The sequence below is a fragment of the Odocoileus virginianus genome, chromosome 9 (assembly GCF_023699985.2).
Source record: "Odocoileus virginianus isolate 20LAN1187 ecotype Illinois chromosome 9, Ovbor_1.2, whole genome shotgun sequence".
Classification (NCBI taxonomy): Eukaryota; Metazoa; Chordata; class Mammalia; order Artiodactyla; family Cervidae; genus Odocoileus; species Odocoileus virginianus.
The window spans coordinates 71,057,337-71,073,700 of NC_069682.1; the positions used below are offsets into that span (position 1 = coordinate 71,057,337).

The 16,364-nt window shown below is 38.2% G+C and overlaps 1 protein-coding gene across 8 annotated transcripts in view; it reads left to right on the forward strand.

The window, feature by feature from the left end:
* The window catches only part of NCOA3 (nuclear receptor coactivator 3), a 125,787-nt gene that overhangs the window by 85,295 nt on the left and 24,128 nt on the right, over positions 1-16,364 (forward strand). For 6 of the 8 annotated variants that reach the window (XM_020887239.2, XM_020887247.2, XM_020887246.2 and 3 more), the window contains 9 exons: positions 10,038-10,142; positions 10,913-11,085; positions 11,537-11,637; positions 12,797-12,971; positions 13,385-13,573; positions 13,706-13,807; positions 14,298-14,438; positions 14,776-14,923; positions 15,871-16,262. In XM_020887239.2, the coding sequence (XP_020742898.2) occupies positions 10,057-10,142; positions 10,913-11,085; positions 11,537-11,637; positions 12,797-12,971; positions 13,385-13,573; positions 13,706-13,807; positions 14,298-14,438; positions 14,776-14,923; positions 15,871-16,262 (1,507 nt within the window). In that variant the 5' untranslated portion in view covers positions 10,038-10,056. The remainder of the gene's footprint in view (positions 1-10,037; positions 10,143-10,912; positions 11,086-11,536; positions 11,638-12,796; positions 12,972-13,384; positions 13,574-13,705; positions 13,808-14,297; positions 14,439-14,775; positions 14,924-15,870; positions 16,263-16,364) is intronic. The other 2 variants (XM_020887248.2, XM_020887249.2) reach the window with 1 other exon arrangement.

The window sequence follows — 16,364 nt, forward strand, 5'->3', positions numbered from 1 at the left end:
TTACCTCTGACCCTGATACTGCATGTCTTCAAACCCTCATGTGACAGCTTCTCAGTGTTCTTACTGATGAGCTGAGAAATTTTCCAGTTAACGTGTTAGTAGAGATGGTGTGATTCAACAGTATGATTAGTTAAATTTTTTTTTTTTGGAGTGGGGGATGAAATGCCCAAGGAACATCTGATACATATTTTTTTGATTATAAAATTCTAAAAATACTATAATCTCAGCTCTGCCATCTAGTATCTGTGTGTGACCTAGATGCTGTTTTATCTATAAAATGGGAGTAATAACATACTTTGGAGAATTGTGAGAAATTATATTAAATATATGATACGCCTAGCACTGTACTGCCACAAACGTGTTTCCGTCCCCCTTCCTTACTGATTTAGGAAAGTGGAATATTTCACTTGGTCTCTGTGCCATTGGAGATGTACTGGGTGACTCACCTCCTTGGGCTTCCCTGGTGACCAGCTGGTAAAGAATCTGCCTGCAACGTTGGAGACCTGGGTTCCATCCCTGGGTTGGGAAGATCCCCTGCAGAAGGGAAAGGCTACCCACCCCAGCATTCTGGCTGGAGAATTCCATGGACTGTATAGTTCATGGGGTCGCAAAGAGTCGGACACGACTGAGCGACTTTACCTCAGTTTCACTTGACCTCCTTACTATTTTGGCATGTTGTGGCTTTTCTTAGGTGCCCTCCCTCCCTGAATAACTTCTTGCTCGCCTAGTGGACACTAGCATTGTTGATTGATACCGCTTCCTTTTGGACATGGAGCACTTCCTGTATCTTTGACCATCTGGATAGTTTGCTGTACATAATCACGATTTCCCCTCCTCTCTTCACTGTGAATAACCAGAAGGAAAGGTAGTTAATGCTGCTAAGCCACATGTCATCATTTTCGTGGCTTTTGAGCTGGCAGATATAATTCTTTGTTGCTTTATAAAAAATGTTCATTTTCTACCAGGTTGTTATACTCTGTGCGTCTAAACTTAAACTTATACCACAGCTTAGTTGTATTCTATAGAAAGGCCTGTAGTATTTATAGAGGAATTTTATCCAGTTGCTGTAAGATCTTTGCTCATTTTAAATCTGATTTATCATGAATCCACTTATGGCTTTTCCAGATAATACAGAAATAGGTAACATTATATTTTGAGAATGTTATATTTTATATTTTGAAACTTACTATAAATTTCTAGTATTCGATATTGAAATAGTTGTATAGAATATTTTGCTTAAATGTCATTTTAAAGTGTTCACTTCAGTTGCTCAGTCGTGTCTGACTCTTTGCAACCCCACAAACTGCAGAATGCCAGACCTGCCTGTCCATCACCAACTCCGGGAGTTTACCCAGATCATGTCCATTGAGTGTACACTGTCATATTAATGTATTTAAGTAGTATAGCATAGAACTTTTAAGTAGAAACATTTCATATAAGGAAAATAATTGTAAAAATGACTCAAGGATCTAGACAGTTGAGTTTACATTGAAAGATAGAATACATTTTGGGCCTTTGGATCTGATTCAATGAAAAGTTTTTTGCTCTAGTCTTTCGTTACTGTAGTGTCAGAGATGTGAAAAGCCTTCTGTGATTAGGTTATATTCTACCTGGAAGTGTGGTTGAGGTGTTAACTCCAGTTTAACTGTCAGCTGGGGAACATCTGCATTTGCAACTTCAAAATATATTATGAACCTCACTGTTGGCTACGAGTATAGGTTGTTTGGGAGTGGGGCAGGTATATTTTGTGGTCCTGATTTCTTTTCATCTCAACTGTGTGGATGATAGTCTATCTGTAGGGGATCAGAATTTAAAAGGGGCTCAGTATTAATAGACTGTCCTGATAGTCAGAGATACTGGGAAACTCTTGTGCTGTATTATCTCCCCTTTGAATTTGGATTTTACCAACTCCATATATTCTTCAAACTAGATGGGCTATAATTTAAGATGTAAAAATGTAAGCTGTACAATTACTGATCTCTGCTTCTTAAGTTTTCTGGGGGGCGGGAATTAATCTAATTGTGGGCCTGGTACTTGTTCCATTCCCCCCTCCCACCCTAATTCTTCACTAGTGACTGAAAATGGTCTAGATTTAGTGTGTATATGCCGTATATGCTGTGAAAAGAATAACTAACAAAACTAGATAATATATCCCCCCCGATAAATATAGTTTGAGTCTGGCTCCACCAGTGAGAAGTAGACAACAGGCCTGGCAAGTAAAACAAATGTTTTTTATAGTTTTTTGTGTTCATAAATAAGATTAATGCCAAATAAATAGGAAACTGTGCCTGAAGAGTTTGTTGTAGTCATCTGTTTTTAGGAATTATTGTATTATTAAATATGTGGAAACTTATTTTTTGGGACTGAAATATTTCTGTTTGTTATTTCTCATGTTGAACATTTTCTTGAGTCAAGTGACATTTAAAGATGTATTTATTCTACTTTGATTTTTTTTTTGTTATACAGTATTTTTTCATTCAGACTTGTATATCATATGGTCTTTTAGGCATTGTACAGTGAAGGTAGTACCAAGGTTTATCTAAGTAAGAGCTAGAAAAAAAATCAATCTGTTAATCCTGTTTCTAAAAAATGGAATTTGAAAATTATTTTATATCTTAAATAGTTATACCTTCATGTTTGAATAAACACCGATACTGTGGTTTTAAATTAGAATCGTGCATTGGTACATTTTTGGATAATTAGCTCTGTTACTAGAGATCATGGGACTCTGTGAAAGAGTAAACTCAGTAGCATGTAGACTGCAGGCATATGCACGTTATAGCTTGCTGTTCTGTTCCATCAAGAGGAGAGCCACCTGTGTATTTGGACATAGTGTTAGTTCTTCAGTCATGTCTAACTCTTCACGACCCCCATGGACAGGCTCCTCTGTCCATGGAATTCTTCAAGCAAGAGTACTGAAGTGGGTTGCTGTTTGCTTCTCCAGGGTATCTTCCTGACCCAGGAATCAAACCCTGGTCTCCTGCATTGCAGGCAAATTCCTTACTGGCTAAGCCATCAGGGAAGCCTGCGTATTTGGATATAGTTAGACATATTTAGGTTTCTATTATATGTACACAAACATTGTCTTTACATGAATGATATGTGCACCTGTCTAGTTTACAGGATAATTATGATTATTGATTTCTTTCATACTAAGATTTTCATGGTTTTGATTCTCTGTTGATATAATTTATTGTCTCTAAAAATTCATTTTGATGACATCCTATATCAACCAAACAAGTAACAATTTAGAAAGTGTAACCTTTAAACTTTTTTTGGATGCATGAGACAGGTGCTCAGGGCTGGTGCACTGGGAAGACCTAGAGGGATGGGATGGGGAGGGAGGTGGGAGGGGGGATCGGGATGGGGGACACATGTAGACCCATGGCTGATTCATGTGAATGTATGGCAAAAACCACTACAATATTGTAAAATAGTTAGCCTCCAACTAATAAAAATAAATGAAAAAAAAAAAAAAAAGTTTAACCTTTAAACTTTTTTGTAGATCAGAATGGAGGAAAATCTAAAATACGGCTGCAAGGGTTGAATGTTCTTACTTAGTACTTTCCGAGGCATGCTTATTGATCACCTTTTATATGCTAGGCACCTTAAGCTGTACTGGAGATCCAGCTTATGTGAAACAGCAAAGTTAAGGAAATAGTACAAAGAATATAGAATAAATTATGTCTTTCAAGTTAAAGAAATGCTGTTATTCACTAAACAGTTTGTTAATTTTGAGAATTCAGCTTGTGTTTAACATCAAAGTAAAGAAATAATATCTAGAATTTGGAGTATATTTTTTTAAATTATATTTTTAAAATAAATGCTATTATTCACTGGATGGTTGGCCACACAACTTAAAAATAACCTGTGAATGAAACAAAAATATAAAGGTAATTGTATTGAGACATAGCTAGTTATTCCATTTCTGTTCTTTAAGAAATCACTTTCTTTTTAAATATGAAAATTGGAAATCAAAGCTGAACATGCATTTAACTTTATTTGGAAGTAATTTTAAACTTAAAGTTGTAAATTTAAGTTACAACTTTAACTGGAGCAATGGCTGCGCTTTGCTGGAGCAGCCGTGAAGAGAGACCCCATGTCCAAGGTAAGAGAAACCCAAGTAAGACGGTAGGCACTGAGAGAGGGGATCAGAGGGCAGACAGATTGAAGTTACAATCAAAGACAACTAGCCAATCTGATCACATGGACCACAGCCTTGTCTAACTCAGTGAAACTAAGCCATGCCGTGTGGGGCCACCCAAGACGGCCAGGTCATGGTGGAGAGGGCTGACAGAATGTGGTCCGCTGGAGAAGGGAATAGCAAACCACCTCAGTATTCTTGCCTTGAGAACCCCATGAACAGTATGAAAAGGCAAAAAGATAGGACACTGAAAGATGAACTCCCCAGGTCGGTAGGTGCCCAATATGCTACTGGCAATCAGTGGAGAAATAACTCCAGAAAGAATGAAGGGATGGAGCCAAAGCAAAAACAATACCCAGTTGTGAATAGGACTGCTGATGGAAGCAGGGTTCGATGCTGTAAAGAGCAATATTGCATAGGAGCCTGGAGTGTTAGGTCCATGAATCAAGGCAAATTGGAAGAGGTCAAACTGGAGATGACAAGAGTGAACCTAGACATTCTAGGAATCAGTGAACTAAGATGGACTGGAATGGATGAATTTAACTCAGATGGCCATTATATCTACTACTATGGGCAGGACTTCCTTAGAAGAAATGAAATAGCCACATAGTCAACAAAAGAGCCCGAAATGCAATACTTGGATGCAGTCTCAAAAACGACAGAATGATCTCTGTTTGTTTCCAAGGCAGACCATTCAATATCACGGTGATCGAAGTCTGTGCCCCGACCAGTAACACTGAAGAAGCTGAAGTTGAATAGTTCTATGAAGACCTACAAGACCTTCTAGAACTAACACCCAAAAAAGATGTCCTTTTCATTATAGGGGACTGGAATACAAAAGTAGGAAGTCAAGAAACACCTGGACTGATAGGCAAATTTGGCCTTGGAGTACAAAATGAAGCAGGGCAAAGGCTAATAGAGTTCTGCCAAGAGAACACACTGGTCATAGCAAACACCCTCTTCCAACAACACAAGAGAAGACTCTACACATTGACATCACCAGATGGTCGACACCGAAATCCGATTGATTATATTCTTTGCAGCCAAAGATGGAGAAGCTCTATACAGTCAGCAAAAACAAGACCAGGAGCTCACTGTGGCTTGGATCATGAAGTCCTTATTGCCAAATTCAGACTGAAATTGAAGAAAGTGGAGAAAACCACTAGACCATTCAGGTATGACCTAAATCAAATCCCTTATGACTATACAGTGTAAGTGAGAAATAGATTTAAGGGACTAGATCTGATAGAGTGCCTGATGAACTATGGATGGAGGTTCATGACATTGTACAGGAGACAGGAATCAAGACCATCCCCAAGAAAAAGAAATGCAACAAAGCAAAATGGCTGTCAGAGGAGGCCTTACAAATAGCTGTGAAAAGAAGGGAAGCAAAAAGCAAAGGAGAAAAGGAAAGATGTACCTGTTTGAATGCAGAGTTCCAAAGAATAGCAAGGAGAGATAAGAAAGCCTTCCTCAGTGGTCAGTGCAAAGAAATAGAGGAAAACAATAGAATGGGAAAGACTAGAGATCTCTTCAGAAAAATTAGAGATACCAAGGGAAAATTTCATGCAAAGATGGGCTCAGTAAAGGACAGAAATGGTAGGGACCTATCAGAAGCAGAAGATATTAAAAAGAGGTGGCAAGAATACACAGAAAAACTGTACAAAAAAGATCTTCATGACCCAGATAATCACAATGGTGTGATCACTCACCTAGAGCCAGACATCCTAGAATGTGAAGTCAAGTGGGCCTTAGGAAGCATCACTGTGAACAAAGCTAGTGGAGGTGATGGAATACCAGTTGAGCTATTTCAGATCCTGAAAGATGACGCTGTGAAAGTGCTGCACTCAATATGCCAGCAAATTTGGAAAACTTAGCAGTGGCCATAAGACTGGAAAAGGTCAGTTTTCATTCTAATCCCAAAGAAAGGCAATGCCAAAGAATGCTCAAACTACCACACAATTGCACTCATCTCACACGCTAGTAAAGTAATGCTTAAAATTCTCCAAGCCAGGCTTCAGCAATATGTGAACCATGAACTTCCAGATGTTCAAGCTGGATTTAGAAAAGGCAGAGGAACCAGAGACCAAATTGCCAACATCCTCTGGATCATCGAAAAAGCAAAAGAGTTCCAGAAAAACATCTATTTCTGCTTTATTGACTATGCCAAAGCCTTTGACTGTGTGGATCGCAATAAACTGGAAAATTCTGAAAGAGATAAGAATACCTGCTTCTTGAGAAACTTGTATGCAGGTCAGGAGGCAACAGTTAGAACTGGACATGGAACAACAGACTGGTTCCAACTCAGGAAAGGAGTCCATCAAGGCTGTATATTGTCATCCTGCTTATTTAACTTATATGCAGAGCACACCAAGAGAAACGCTGGGCTGGAGAAAGCACAAGCTGGAATCAAGATTGCTGGGAGAAATATGAATAACTTCAGATATGCAGATGACACCACCCTTATGGCAGAAAGTGAAGAAGAACTGAAGAGCCTCTTGATGAAAGTGAAAGAGGGGAGTGAAAAAGTTGACTTAAAGCTCAGCATTCAGAAAACTAAGATCATGGCATCTGTTCTCATCACGGCAAATAGATGGGGAAACAGTGAAAACAGTGCCTGACTTTATTTTTGGAGGCAGCTAAATCACTGCCTCCAAATGGTGATTGCAGCCGTGAAATTAAAAGATGCTTACTCCTTGGAAGGAAAGTTATGACCAACCTAGACAGCATATTAAAAAGCAGAGACATCCCTTTGCCAACAGAGGTCTGTCTATTCAAGGCTATGGTTTTTCCAGTGGTCATGTATGGATGTGAGGGTTGGGCTATAAAGAAAACTGAGCGCCGAAGAATTGATGCTTTTGAACTGTGGTGTTGGAGAAGACTCTTGAGAGTCCCTTGGACTGCAAGGAGATCCAGCCAGTCCATCCTAAAGATCAGTCCTAGGTGTTCATTGGAAGGAGTGATGTTGAAGCTGAAACTTCAGTACTTTGGCCACCTGATGCGAAGAGCTGACTCATTTCAAAGGACCCTGATGCTTGGAAAGATTGAGGGCAGGAGGAGAAGGGGGTGACAGAGGATGAGATGGTTGGATGGCATCACCGACTTGATGGAGATGGGTTTTGGTGAACTCCGGGAGTTGGTGATGGACAGGGATGCCTGGCGTGCTTTTGTTCATGGGGTCACAAAGAGTCGGATATGACTGAACGACTGAATTGAACTGAACTGAAAGTAGTAAGAAAAAGAATAGTACAAAAAATTAAAAAATTTTTGCCCAACTGAGATTCAACCAGTGTCAACAATTTGCTAGCCTCCTTTCTAGTCTCTTCTTCCCCTCCCTTTCCCCCTCTTCTTCTGTTCCTTTCTCTCTCTCACTCACTCACTTATAGGTATGTAAACCCTCCTTCCAACCATTGGAGGGTCCTTTGTGTACATAATGGCCTTTTTGTCTTAAATGCTAAGAATAGGGGTAGTTTCTTAAATAACCACAGTACAGAAATCTACTTCAGTAAATTTAACATTGGTAAAATACTGTGTCTGTTGTCTATGTTCTAAATTGTCAATAGATCCAATAATGTTGTTTATAGCATTTTCCCTGTCTAGAGCACAGGATTCAATATAGGATCAAATATTGATTTAATTATCATTTCTCTTTGGCTTTCTTTCATATAGAATATTTAAAGACTTTGTCTTTTTTGACATTGTCATTTTTGAAGAATATAATATTGTGGCATTGTGGGATCTGGTTACCCTGTAAAATCATAACTTTGGGCCATTATTTAAGTTCTTTTCTCTCCTTTATTTTAACTTAAAGGAAAAAAACACCAAGTTCTTGAGACATAACATCTCTTCAGCCATTATGTTTTTTTTACCAAAATTACTGGTAGAATAAATTTTGCTAGTGTTTAATTCATACCTAGGACATCTGTAAAGATGATAATGTAGTCTAAAACTCTGATTTTGGTTTTTCTGAAGCTGAATATTTTGTTTCTTGTGTGAAATTTTGCTTCTCTATTGATTTCTCTCTCTTCCTGGCAGGATTGTGCCACCTAGTGGAAGTTTATGTCCTTCTGTGTAGGTCTCGAACTGTGGATAGAATGCAAGATGCGCTTTAACAAATTAAGAAAAAGTAGTTTGGCGTGTTTAAGTTTCTCTGTTGACTTGGAGTTCTTTATAACAGCGCCGTCATAAACAAGAGTTTAGGACAAGTAAATTTCTTGTTGAGTGAAGTCTTAGTTCAGTTCAGTTCAGTTCAGTTGCTCAGTCGTGTCCACCTCTTTGCAACCCAATGAACTGCAGCTTGCCAGGCCTCCCTGTCCATCACCAACTCCTGGAGTTTACCCAAACTCATGTCCATTGAGTCGGTGATGCCATCTGTCTCATCCTCTGTCATCCCCTTCTCCTCCTCCCTTCAGTCTTTCCCAACATCAGGGTCTTTTCAAATGAGTCAGCTCTTCACATCAGATGGCCAAAATATTGGAGTTTCAGCTTCAACATCAGTCCTTCCAGTGAACACCCAGAACTTATTTCCTTTAGGATGGACTGGTTGGATCCCCTTTCAGTCTAAGGGACTCTAAAGAATCTTCTCCAACACCACAGTTCAAAAGCACTAATTCTTTGGCACTCAGCTTTCTTTATAGTTCAACTTTCACATCCATACGTGACTACTGGAAAAAACCATAGCCTTGACTAGACGGACCTTTGTTGACAAAGTAATGTCTCTGCTTTTTAATATGCTGTCTAGGTTGGTCATAACTTTCCTTCCAAGGAGCAAGTGTCTTTTAGTTTTATGGCTGCAATCACCATCTGCAGTGATTTTGGAGCCCAATGAAACAAAGTCAGCCACTGTTTCCACTGTTTCCCCATCTATTTGCCATGAAGTGATGGGACTGGATGCCATGATCTTAGTTTTCTGAATGTTGAGCGTTAAGCCAGCTTTTTCACTCTCCTCTTTCACTTTCATCAAGAGGCTCTTTAGTTCTTCTTCACTTTCTGCCATAAGGATGGTGTCATCTGTATATCTGAGGTTATTGATATTTCTCCTGGCAATCTTGATTCTAGCTTGTGCTTTCTCCAGCCCAGCGTTTCTCATGATGTACTCTGCATATAAGTTAAATGTGCTAAAATTATCAGCTACTGAGTATTTCTTTTTCCAACAAGAAATACCATTATTTTTTAGAAATACCTTATTTTTTAAGGTATTTTAGAAATAGCTTATTAAAAAAAATTTTTTTTAATCAATGCACCTTTAATCAAGGCATACTTCCCTTCCACCAGTTAATATTAAAAGAGTTGTTGCTCTGTGGATCTTTTCAAAATCCTCCCACCTGGATTTTTTTTGTTGTACATCTACTTTGTAAGCAGAATGTATCGGAGCTTACATATTATTTACGGAGTCTCAGCTTATTTTGAAGTAGCAGAAGAAAAATACATTGGATGATGAATACTAAAGAAATGGTCTACAGGAAAAAAAAATGCGCTACTTTGAAAATAGCATGAAAATAACTGAGATTTATCATTTGAAGACTTTTTACCAATTGGCCACATAGGATCTTATTTATATAGAAGTATAATTTACTATTTTATCAGTTGAGGAGTTGATGGTCTCTTTTTCTTATTAGATATGAAAAAGTTGCCTTGTTCTTTGTGAGATATTCAGTATACACATTACTTGGTCTTGAGAAACTTTGTCCCAGGGTTGGACATTCTGTCTAATTAGTGGAGTATGAACTCTTGAGGTCTTCAGAACAGTTGTGTACTATAAAGAATATGGAGACTTATCCAGCCATTTAAGAAAAGTAGTCCTGAATTACAAAATGCAGCCGTTCAGGCATATCATGCCTTTATTAGAGTCATGGATATTTTACAGTGTTTTTATCTCATCATTCTCTCTTAGTTGCTAATGTATATTCACGATGAGTGGATTAGGAGAAAACGCCTTGGATCCACTGGCCCCTGATTCACGAAAACGCAAGTTGCCATGTGATCCTCCAGGGCAAGGGTAAGCAGTTTATTTCCTGATGCGTCACCAAGATCACCTCCCCTTGCCTTTATTTGTTTGGTTTGAAGTTAACATTTCAGCTTTCTGTTATTTGCATTTTCTGGTTAGATTTTTATCGTTTATTTGTTTAAATATATACTAACTGTGCTACTGTAAGAAGCATTTCTCAATGGAGGATGTAGGAGTTGCAAATAGATAAGATTATTACAAGTAAGAATCTTTAGTATCCTTTAAGAACATGTTATAAGTTGATATTTTGGCATTTGTGAGGTTTTATCATTCTTTTGCTGAGTGAAGTTAGAAGTTTAAAAAATAGAAATGAAATACTACATTTTATGCAGTGATACTTCATAGCTTTTTTAGTATTTGCCAAGGTCAGTATCACTTAAATTTCACTGTCAGGGTTGCAAAATAAAAAACAACCTTATCATCAGTATAATTCATGAGACTTTGCTATTAATAAATAGTTATTACTGTTTAATTATTTGGTAATTTTACTGTCTCTTTGTGGTAAAGACTATCCCCATTTTCCAGATGATGAAGTGAAGCTAACTGACTAAGGCCACCAGGCTAACAACAGGTGGACTTGAATTTAGGTTTGCACAGATTTCAACTGTATTGTGTTAGGTCTCCAAGACATTGTTTGGGAGTCTCTGTGGGCTGAAATTACTTTGCTAGTATATAGATTTAATGGTATTGTGTAGGTACTGATTCTGCTCTTAGCTTGTTTGTGACCGATATATTTATGGCATTTTCCCCCCATTTCCCAGCCTTGCCTGCAGTGGTGAAAAGTGGAGACGGGAGCAGGAGAGTAAATATATTGAAGAATTGGCTGAACTAATATCTGCTAATCTTAGTGATATTGACAATTTCAATGTCAAACCAGATAAATGTGCAATTTTAAAGGAAACAGTAAGACAGATACGTCAAATAAAAGAGCAAGGTAATACAAAGTAAGAAAACACTCAAGTCTTTTAGCAGGAACTTGTTAACTGGGTTCACATTTGTCTTTTGCTCTGTTGTTGCTTAGGTGGGAACTGCTATTCCTTGAGGCTAGTAGTTGACCAGTTTTGCTCCTTAGGACATAGTCTCCAGAATTGGAAGGAGGCCAGGGCTGCTCACCCTGTTATTTGTTAGTTCCCTTTCAGGAAGCAGTGAAATAGTGCTTTTAGTAGGGAAAGAAAATTTAGAGTATCTTCTACACTCCTGGGTAACTCAGAAGTTTAATTTTAACCTTTAAAAATTGTAGCATCATTTTCTTATCAGAAAACATTGTACATGTGCACATGCACATTGGTGTGTGTGTGCCTCTCTGTCCTGGGAACAATTTGAAGGTGCATTTAGACTGTAACTGATACATATGCTATTTGTAGTACTGCCTTATGTCTTTTCAGGAAAAGCTATTTCCAATGATGATGATGTTCAGAAAGCTGATGTATCTTCCACAGGACAAGGAGTTATTGATAAAGACTCCTTAGGACCACTCTTACTTCAGGCAAGTATAAAGTTTTAGGTTTAAAGTAAGCAGTGTTGAATTTAAAAAAAAGAAAAAGATAAAATTTTGGGTAGGATATGAGAGCAAAAAGAAAATGTTTCTTTTCATGGGATAGAACTCGGTATTCTGAATATGATTATAAAATGCTCTTATGTTTAAAATACATGTAACTCATGAGGTCCTATGTACCCCCCTTACCTGCGGCCCCCCCCATGCTTTTGGGAATGTTTTTTTATTGGCTCAGACTTTTTTGGTGCATTTTCCCATAATTGATAGTATGGCACTATAATTTCATATTTTGGAGGAATTTTTAAGACTTTAGATATTTTTTGTGAATAGTTGTCTTTAATAGATCTGGTTAATCTGTTGTACTTTACATGTGGTTTCTCTTATTTTAAGTGATGGCTAGAAGCCCTTTGTTAAAGCTCACTTAGCAGATGTTTTTGTTCTAGTTGGTTTGTTCCAACTGGTTTTTAGTGGATCAGTTCAGTTCCTCTGTAAATTCTCACTACAGAGTGCTCTAGTTCCTGTAGCTTGACTTGATACCAGATGGAAAGGGGAGAAGCATTCAGGGTGATTTTTTTTTTTTTTTTTTAATTTTTAAAAACTTCTTTGAAGAGGTAATTCTTATAAAAATTAGATTATAAATTAATTAAAATTTCATCTTTACTGTCATCTTTTCAAATCATCTGTATTTTTCCTAAACCCTTTATTGCTGTTGCTAATGTTAATACATGATGGCTTTAGTTGTTAAATCAGCAGTTTTTTTTCAAATTCTGTTTAGTACTAAGGCTGCCATAACAAAATGCCACAGGTGGGGTGGCTTAAACAATAGAAATTTATTTTTTACAGTTCTGGAGGCTGGGAGTCCAAGATCAAGGTGTTCGCAGTCTTGGTTTCTCCTGACTCTCTCCTTGGCTTGTAGATGGCTGCTTTCTCCTTGTTTCTTCATGTGGCCTTTTCTCTGTGTGTGTGCCTCACCAGTCCTGTTGGATTAGAGCCCTACTCTCATGACCTCATTTAACTTTAATTACCTCCTAAAAAGGCCTTATCTCCAGATAGAGTCACACTGAGATTTAGGGCTTCAACATACAAATTGTGGTTGGGGAGGGGATACAGTTCAGTCCATAATAGCCAGTGTTAACATATCCCATTTCAGGCATTGGACGGCTTCCTATTTGTGGTGAATCGTGAAGGAAACATTGTATTTGTGTCAGAAAATGTCACCCAGTACCTGCAATATAAGCAAGAGGACCTGGTTAATACAAGTGTCTACAATATATTGCATGAAGAAGATAGAAAGGATTTTCTTAAAAACTTACCAAAATCTACAGGTAGGTTTTTAAAAGTATATTTTCCAAGGAAGTTAAAAAATTTTTTTTCTTAATCATTTCTTAGAAAATATTTACTGTTGAAAATCAAGTGATGACTATATAGAACAGCGCAAATTATAAATAGCAAAATTTTAAAATATGAATTTAAAATTTTTTATATACGTCATGGGTCTAAGATATACAGTGAGTTACAAAATATGTGAGATACCTATTGAAATTGAAGTTATTCCAGTGTTTTATATATTGTCGCTTTGAAATGTATTGTACTGTGGAAGATGTATAATGAGAAAATATATACAACTTAAATTCTTTTTTTTTCTTATTGGCAAATAGTTGATTTATAGCTTAAATTCTTGATAATAGTTATGGACTGAATTGCCAGCTTTTACAAAACTCCTATTTGTTTTCTAAAGTTAATGGAGTTACCTGGACAAATGAGACCCAGAGACAAAAAAGCCATACATTTAACTGCCGTTTGTTGACGAAAACACCACATGACATTCTAGAAGACATAAGCACCAGTCCTGAAATGCGCCAGAGATACGAAACGATGCAGTGCTTTGCCCTGTCCCAGCCACGGGCTATGATGGAGGAAGGGGAAGGTGAGAGCCATCACATGCCCATGATGTTTTATCAAGTAATAGCAGCCAAACTTGTTTAATTCTTCCTACTGAATTCCACATTCTTACTCACCTATTGAATAGACTCATCAGAGATTAACTTTTCTGTTGCAGACTTGCAGTCCTGTATGATCTGTGTGGCACGCCGCATTACCACCGGGGAGAGAGCATTTCCATCAAGTCCTGAGAGCTTTATCACTAGACACGACCTTTCAGGTAAAAACTGCATGTGTGGACATTTTATTCATTTTGGAAATTTTTATAAGTTAACTTTTTACAGCCTGTTCTGTCTTTTAAGTGCCCACACCCACTGTCATGAATACTTTGCTTGGATTATTTGCGATGTTTGTTGTACAACCCTGCGAGAGATTCACCAGAACCCTAGGCATTTGAGTTGGGTGTGTTCTACACTTCAAATCCCTCAAGTAAACCAACAAAAAAAAGGTAGAGATACCTGGCTTTCTCTCCAAATGGCATTTCAAATCAGAAGCCGGTATTTCTTTTCTGTAGCTTCAAACTCATTTTTCATAAACATTTTTCAGAAATGTGAGTAATTTAATGAGAATTACTGGGAGTAATTCTTGACCTCAGGATGAATTTTAATTTTGGTCTGCCCTTCTGCCTATGAGAGTAAAGAATGAAAGCCACTGTAGTTGAACAAGCCACAGTGATGAAATTAAACACAGTGGCAATTTTCTGTTAATAGGGAAAGTTATTACTATAGATACCAATTCACTGAGATCCTCCATGAGACCTGGCTTCGAAGACATAATCCGAAGGTGTATCCAGAGATTTTTCAGTCTTAATGATGGGCAGTCGTGGTCCCAGAAACGTCACTATCAAGAAGGTAAGGAATTTGGAGGTTGATTCTTGATTTCATTGGTCATGTTTGGGTGCTATAGAGCCTTAAATACACACACACACACAGAGCCTTAAATACACACACACACACACACACACACACACACACATATGCGCGCGTGCGACAGTGGTTGTTTTCATCTGTGTGGGGGAGGAAAATGATTGTTGAACATTGTTATTTTAGCCTGTTTCTAATTTTGGTGAGATTTAGTCTTTTGCTGGATTTTGAGGATGTTGGTCTTGTATATTTACTTTCTTTTTTCTTCTGTATGTGTTTGTTTTGCCAATTGTATTTGCAACTAATGGGATATTTTCCCCAACAGCTTATATCCATGGCCATGCAGAAACCCCGCTGTATCGATTCTCTTTGGCTGATGGCACTATAGTGACTGCGCAAACAAAAAGCAAACTCTTCCGAAATCCTGTAACAAATGACCGTCATGGCTTTGTCTCAACCCACTTTCTTCAGAGGTAATGGTTGATTACTGTGAGTTCTCATGTTAAATGCAGCAGTAGTCTCAAGATGCTTTATTGTTAATGTAAAAAGGGAGAAAAATTAATGAGGAAAAACAGGTTATTGGGTTTGCTCAAGTGCACTTAGATTCCTGTAGTATGATGTTTATTTTTTTAAGGTTACATTTCTATGTGAGAGTGATTTGTTCATTAAATAATTAATTCCTGGGAAAGCTGGAGGATAGGAAGGCTAATATGTAAAAGAATACATAAAATCTGACTATCTGTGTTACTTTTCATTTCTAATGATACATTACATTACTTTGAGGAATTGAATTTAAAATTTGGAGGTAGACTTCAAGAAGAAATGGTTACTGTTGCTGTTGCTAATAGTAAATGAGCAACACGTGAAGGAGCAGGATATTCACCCATAAATTATCTTGAGTAATTTGCAGGCACCTCCAGGTTAACCCCTCAGTATAGGGGAATTGCAGTAAAACCCCACCAAGGTTCCAGCTAACATAACTTTGGGTCCTTTATGGTGCTCTCGTGGTGTCACTCATTTAGATTCTGTGGCTTATTAAAATGTATGTTATTAGATTAATGACTAATCAGTATCTAGATTGTTATTGTCACTAGGCATTGGAATGATGCTCAAGAACTTAAGTTTCTTGGGACTCTTCATCTTTTTTTTTTTTGATCAGACTCAGGCTTTTAACACATGCCTGTAATTAACATTTTTAAAAATTTATTTGGCTGTTTTAGGCCTTAGTTGCGGCTCATGGGCTCAGTAGTTGCTGCATGCAGGCTTGGTAGCCCCATGCCGTGGGGGATCTTAGTTCCCCAACCACAGGTTGAACTGGCTTCCCCTGTGCTGGAAGCTAAATTCTCCATCATTGTTCCACCAGGGGAGTCCTCATACCTGTAGTTTTTTAGTGGAACTGTGGTGTTCTGTTTCTTTGCAGGGAACAGAATGGGTATAGACCAAACCCGAATCCTGTTGGACAAGGCATTAGGCCTCCAGCAGCTGGATGCAACAGTTCGGTAGGCAGCATGAGTATGTCACCAAACCCAGGCTTACAGATGCTGAGCAGCAGGACCTACGGCTTAACTGACGCTGGCACCACGGGGCAGATGAGTGGAGCCAGGTATGGGGCTCCCGGTAGCATAGCCTCCATGAACCCCGGGCCAGGCGTGCAGTCGCCGTCTTCCTACCAGAACAGTGCCTACGGCCTTGGCATGAGCAGCCCTCCCCACGGGAGCCCCGGTCTTAGCTCCAGCCAGCAGAGCATCATGATTTCCCCTCGCCATCGAGGGAGTCCAAAGATGGCCTCACACCAGTTTTCTCCTGTTGCAGGTATTTGTGTTGCTTTTTGTTTTATTTTTAGTGATTTTTTTCTTTGCATACCACTGTAATTCTTGTAATTTATTTTAAAATAGAAACTTTGAACTGGTAAGT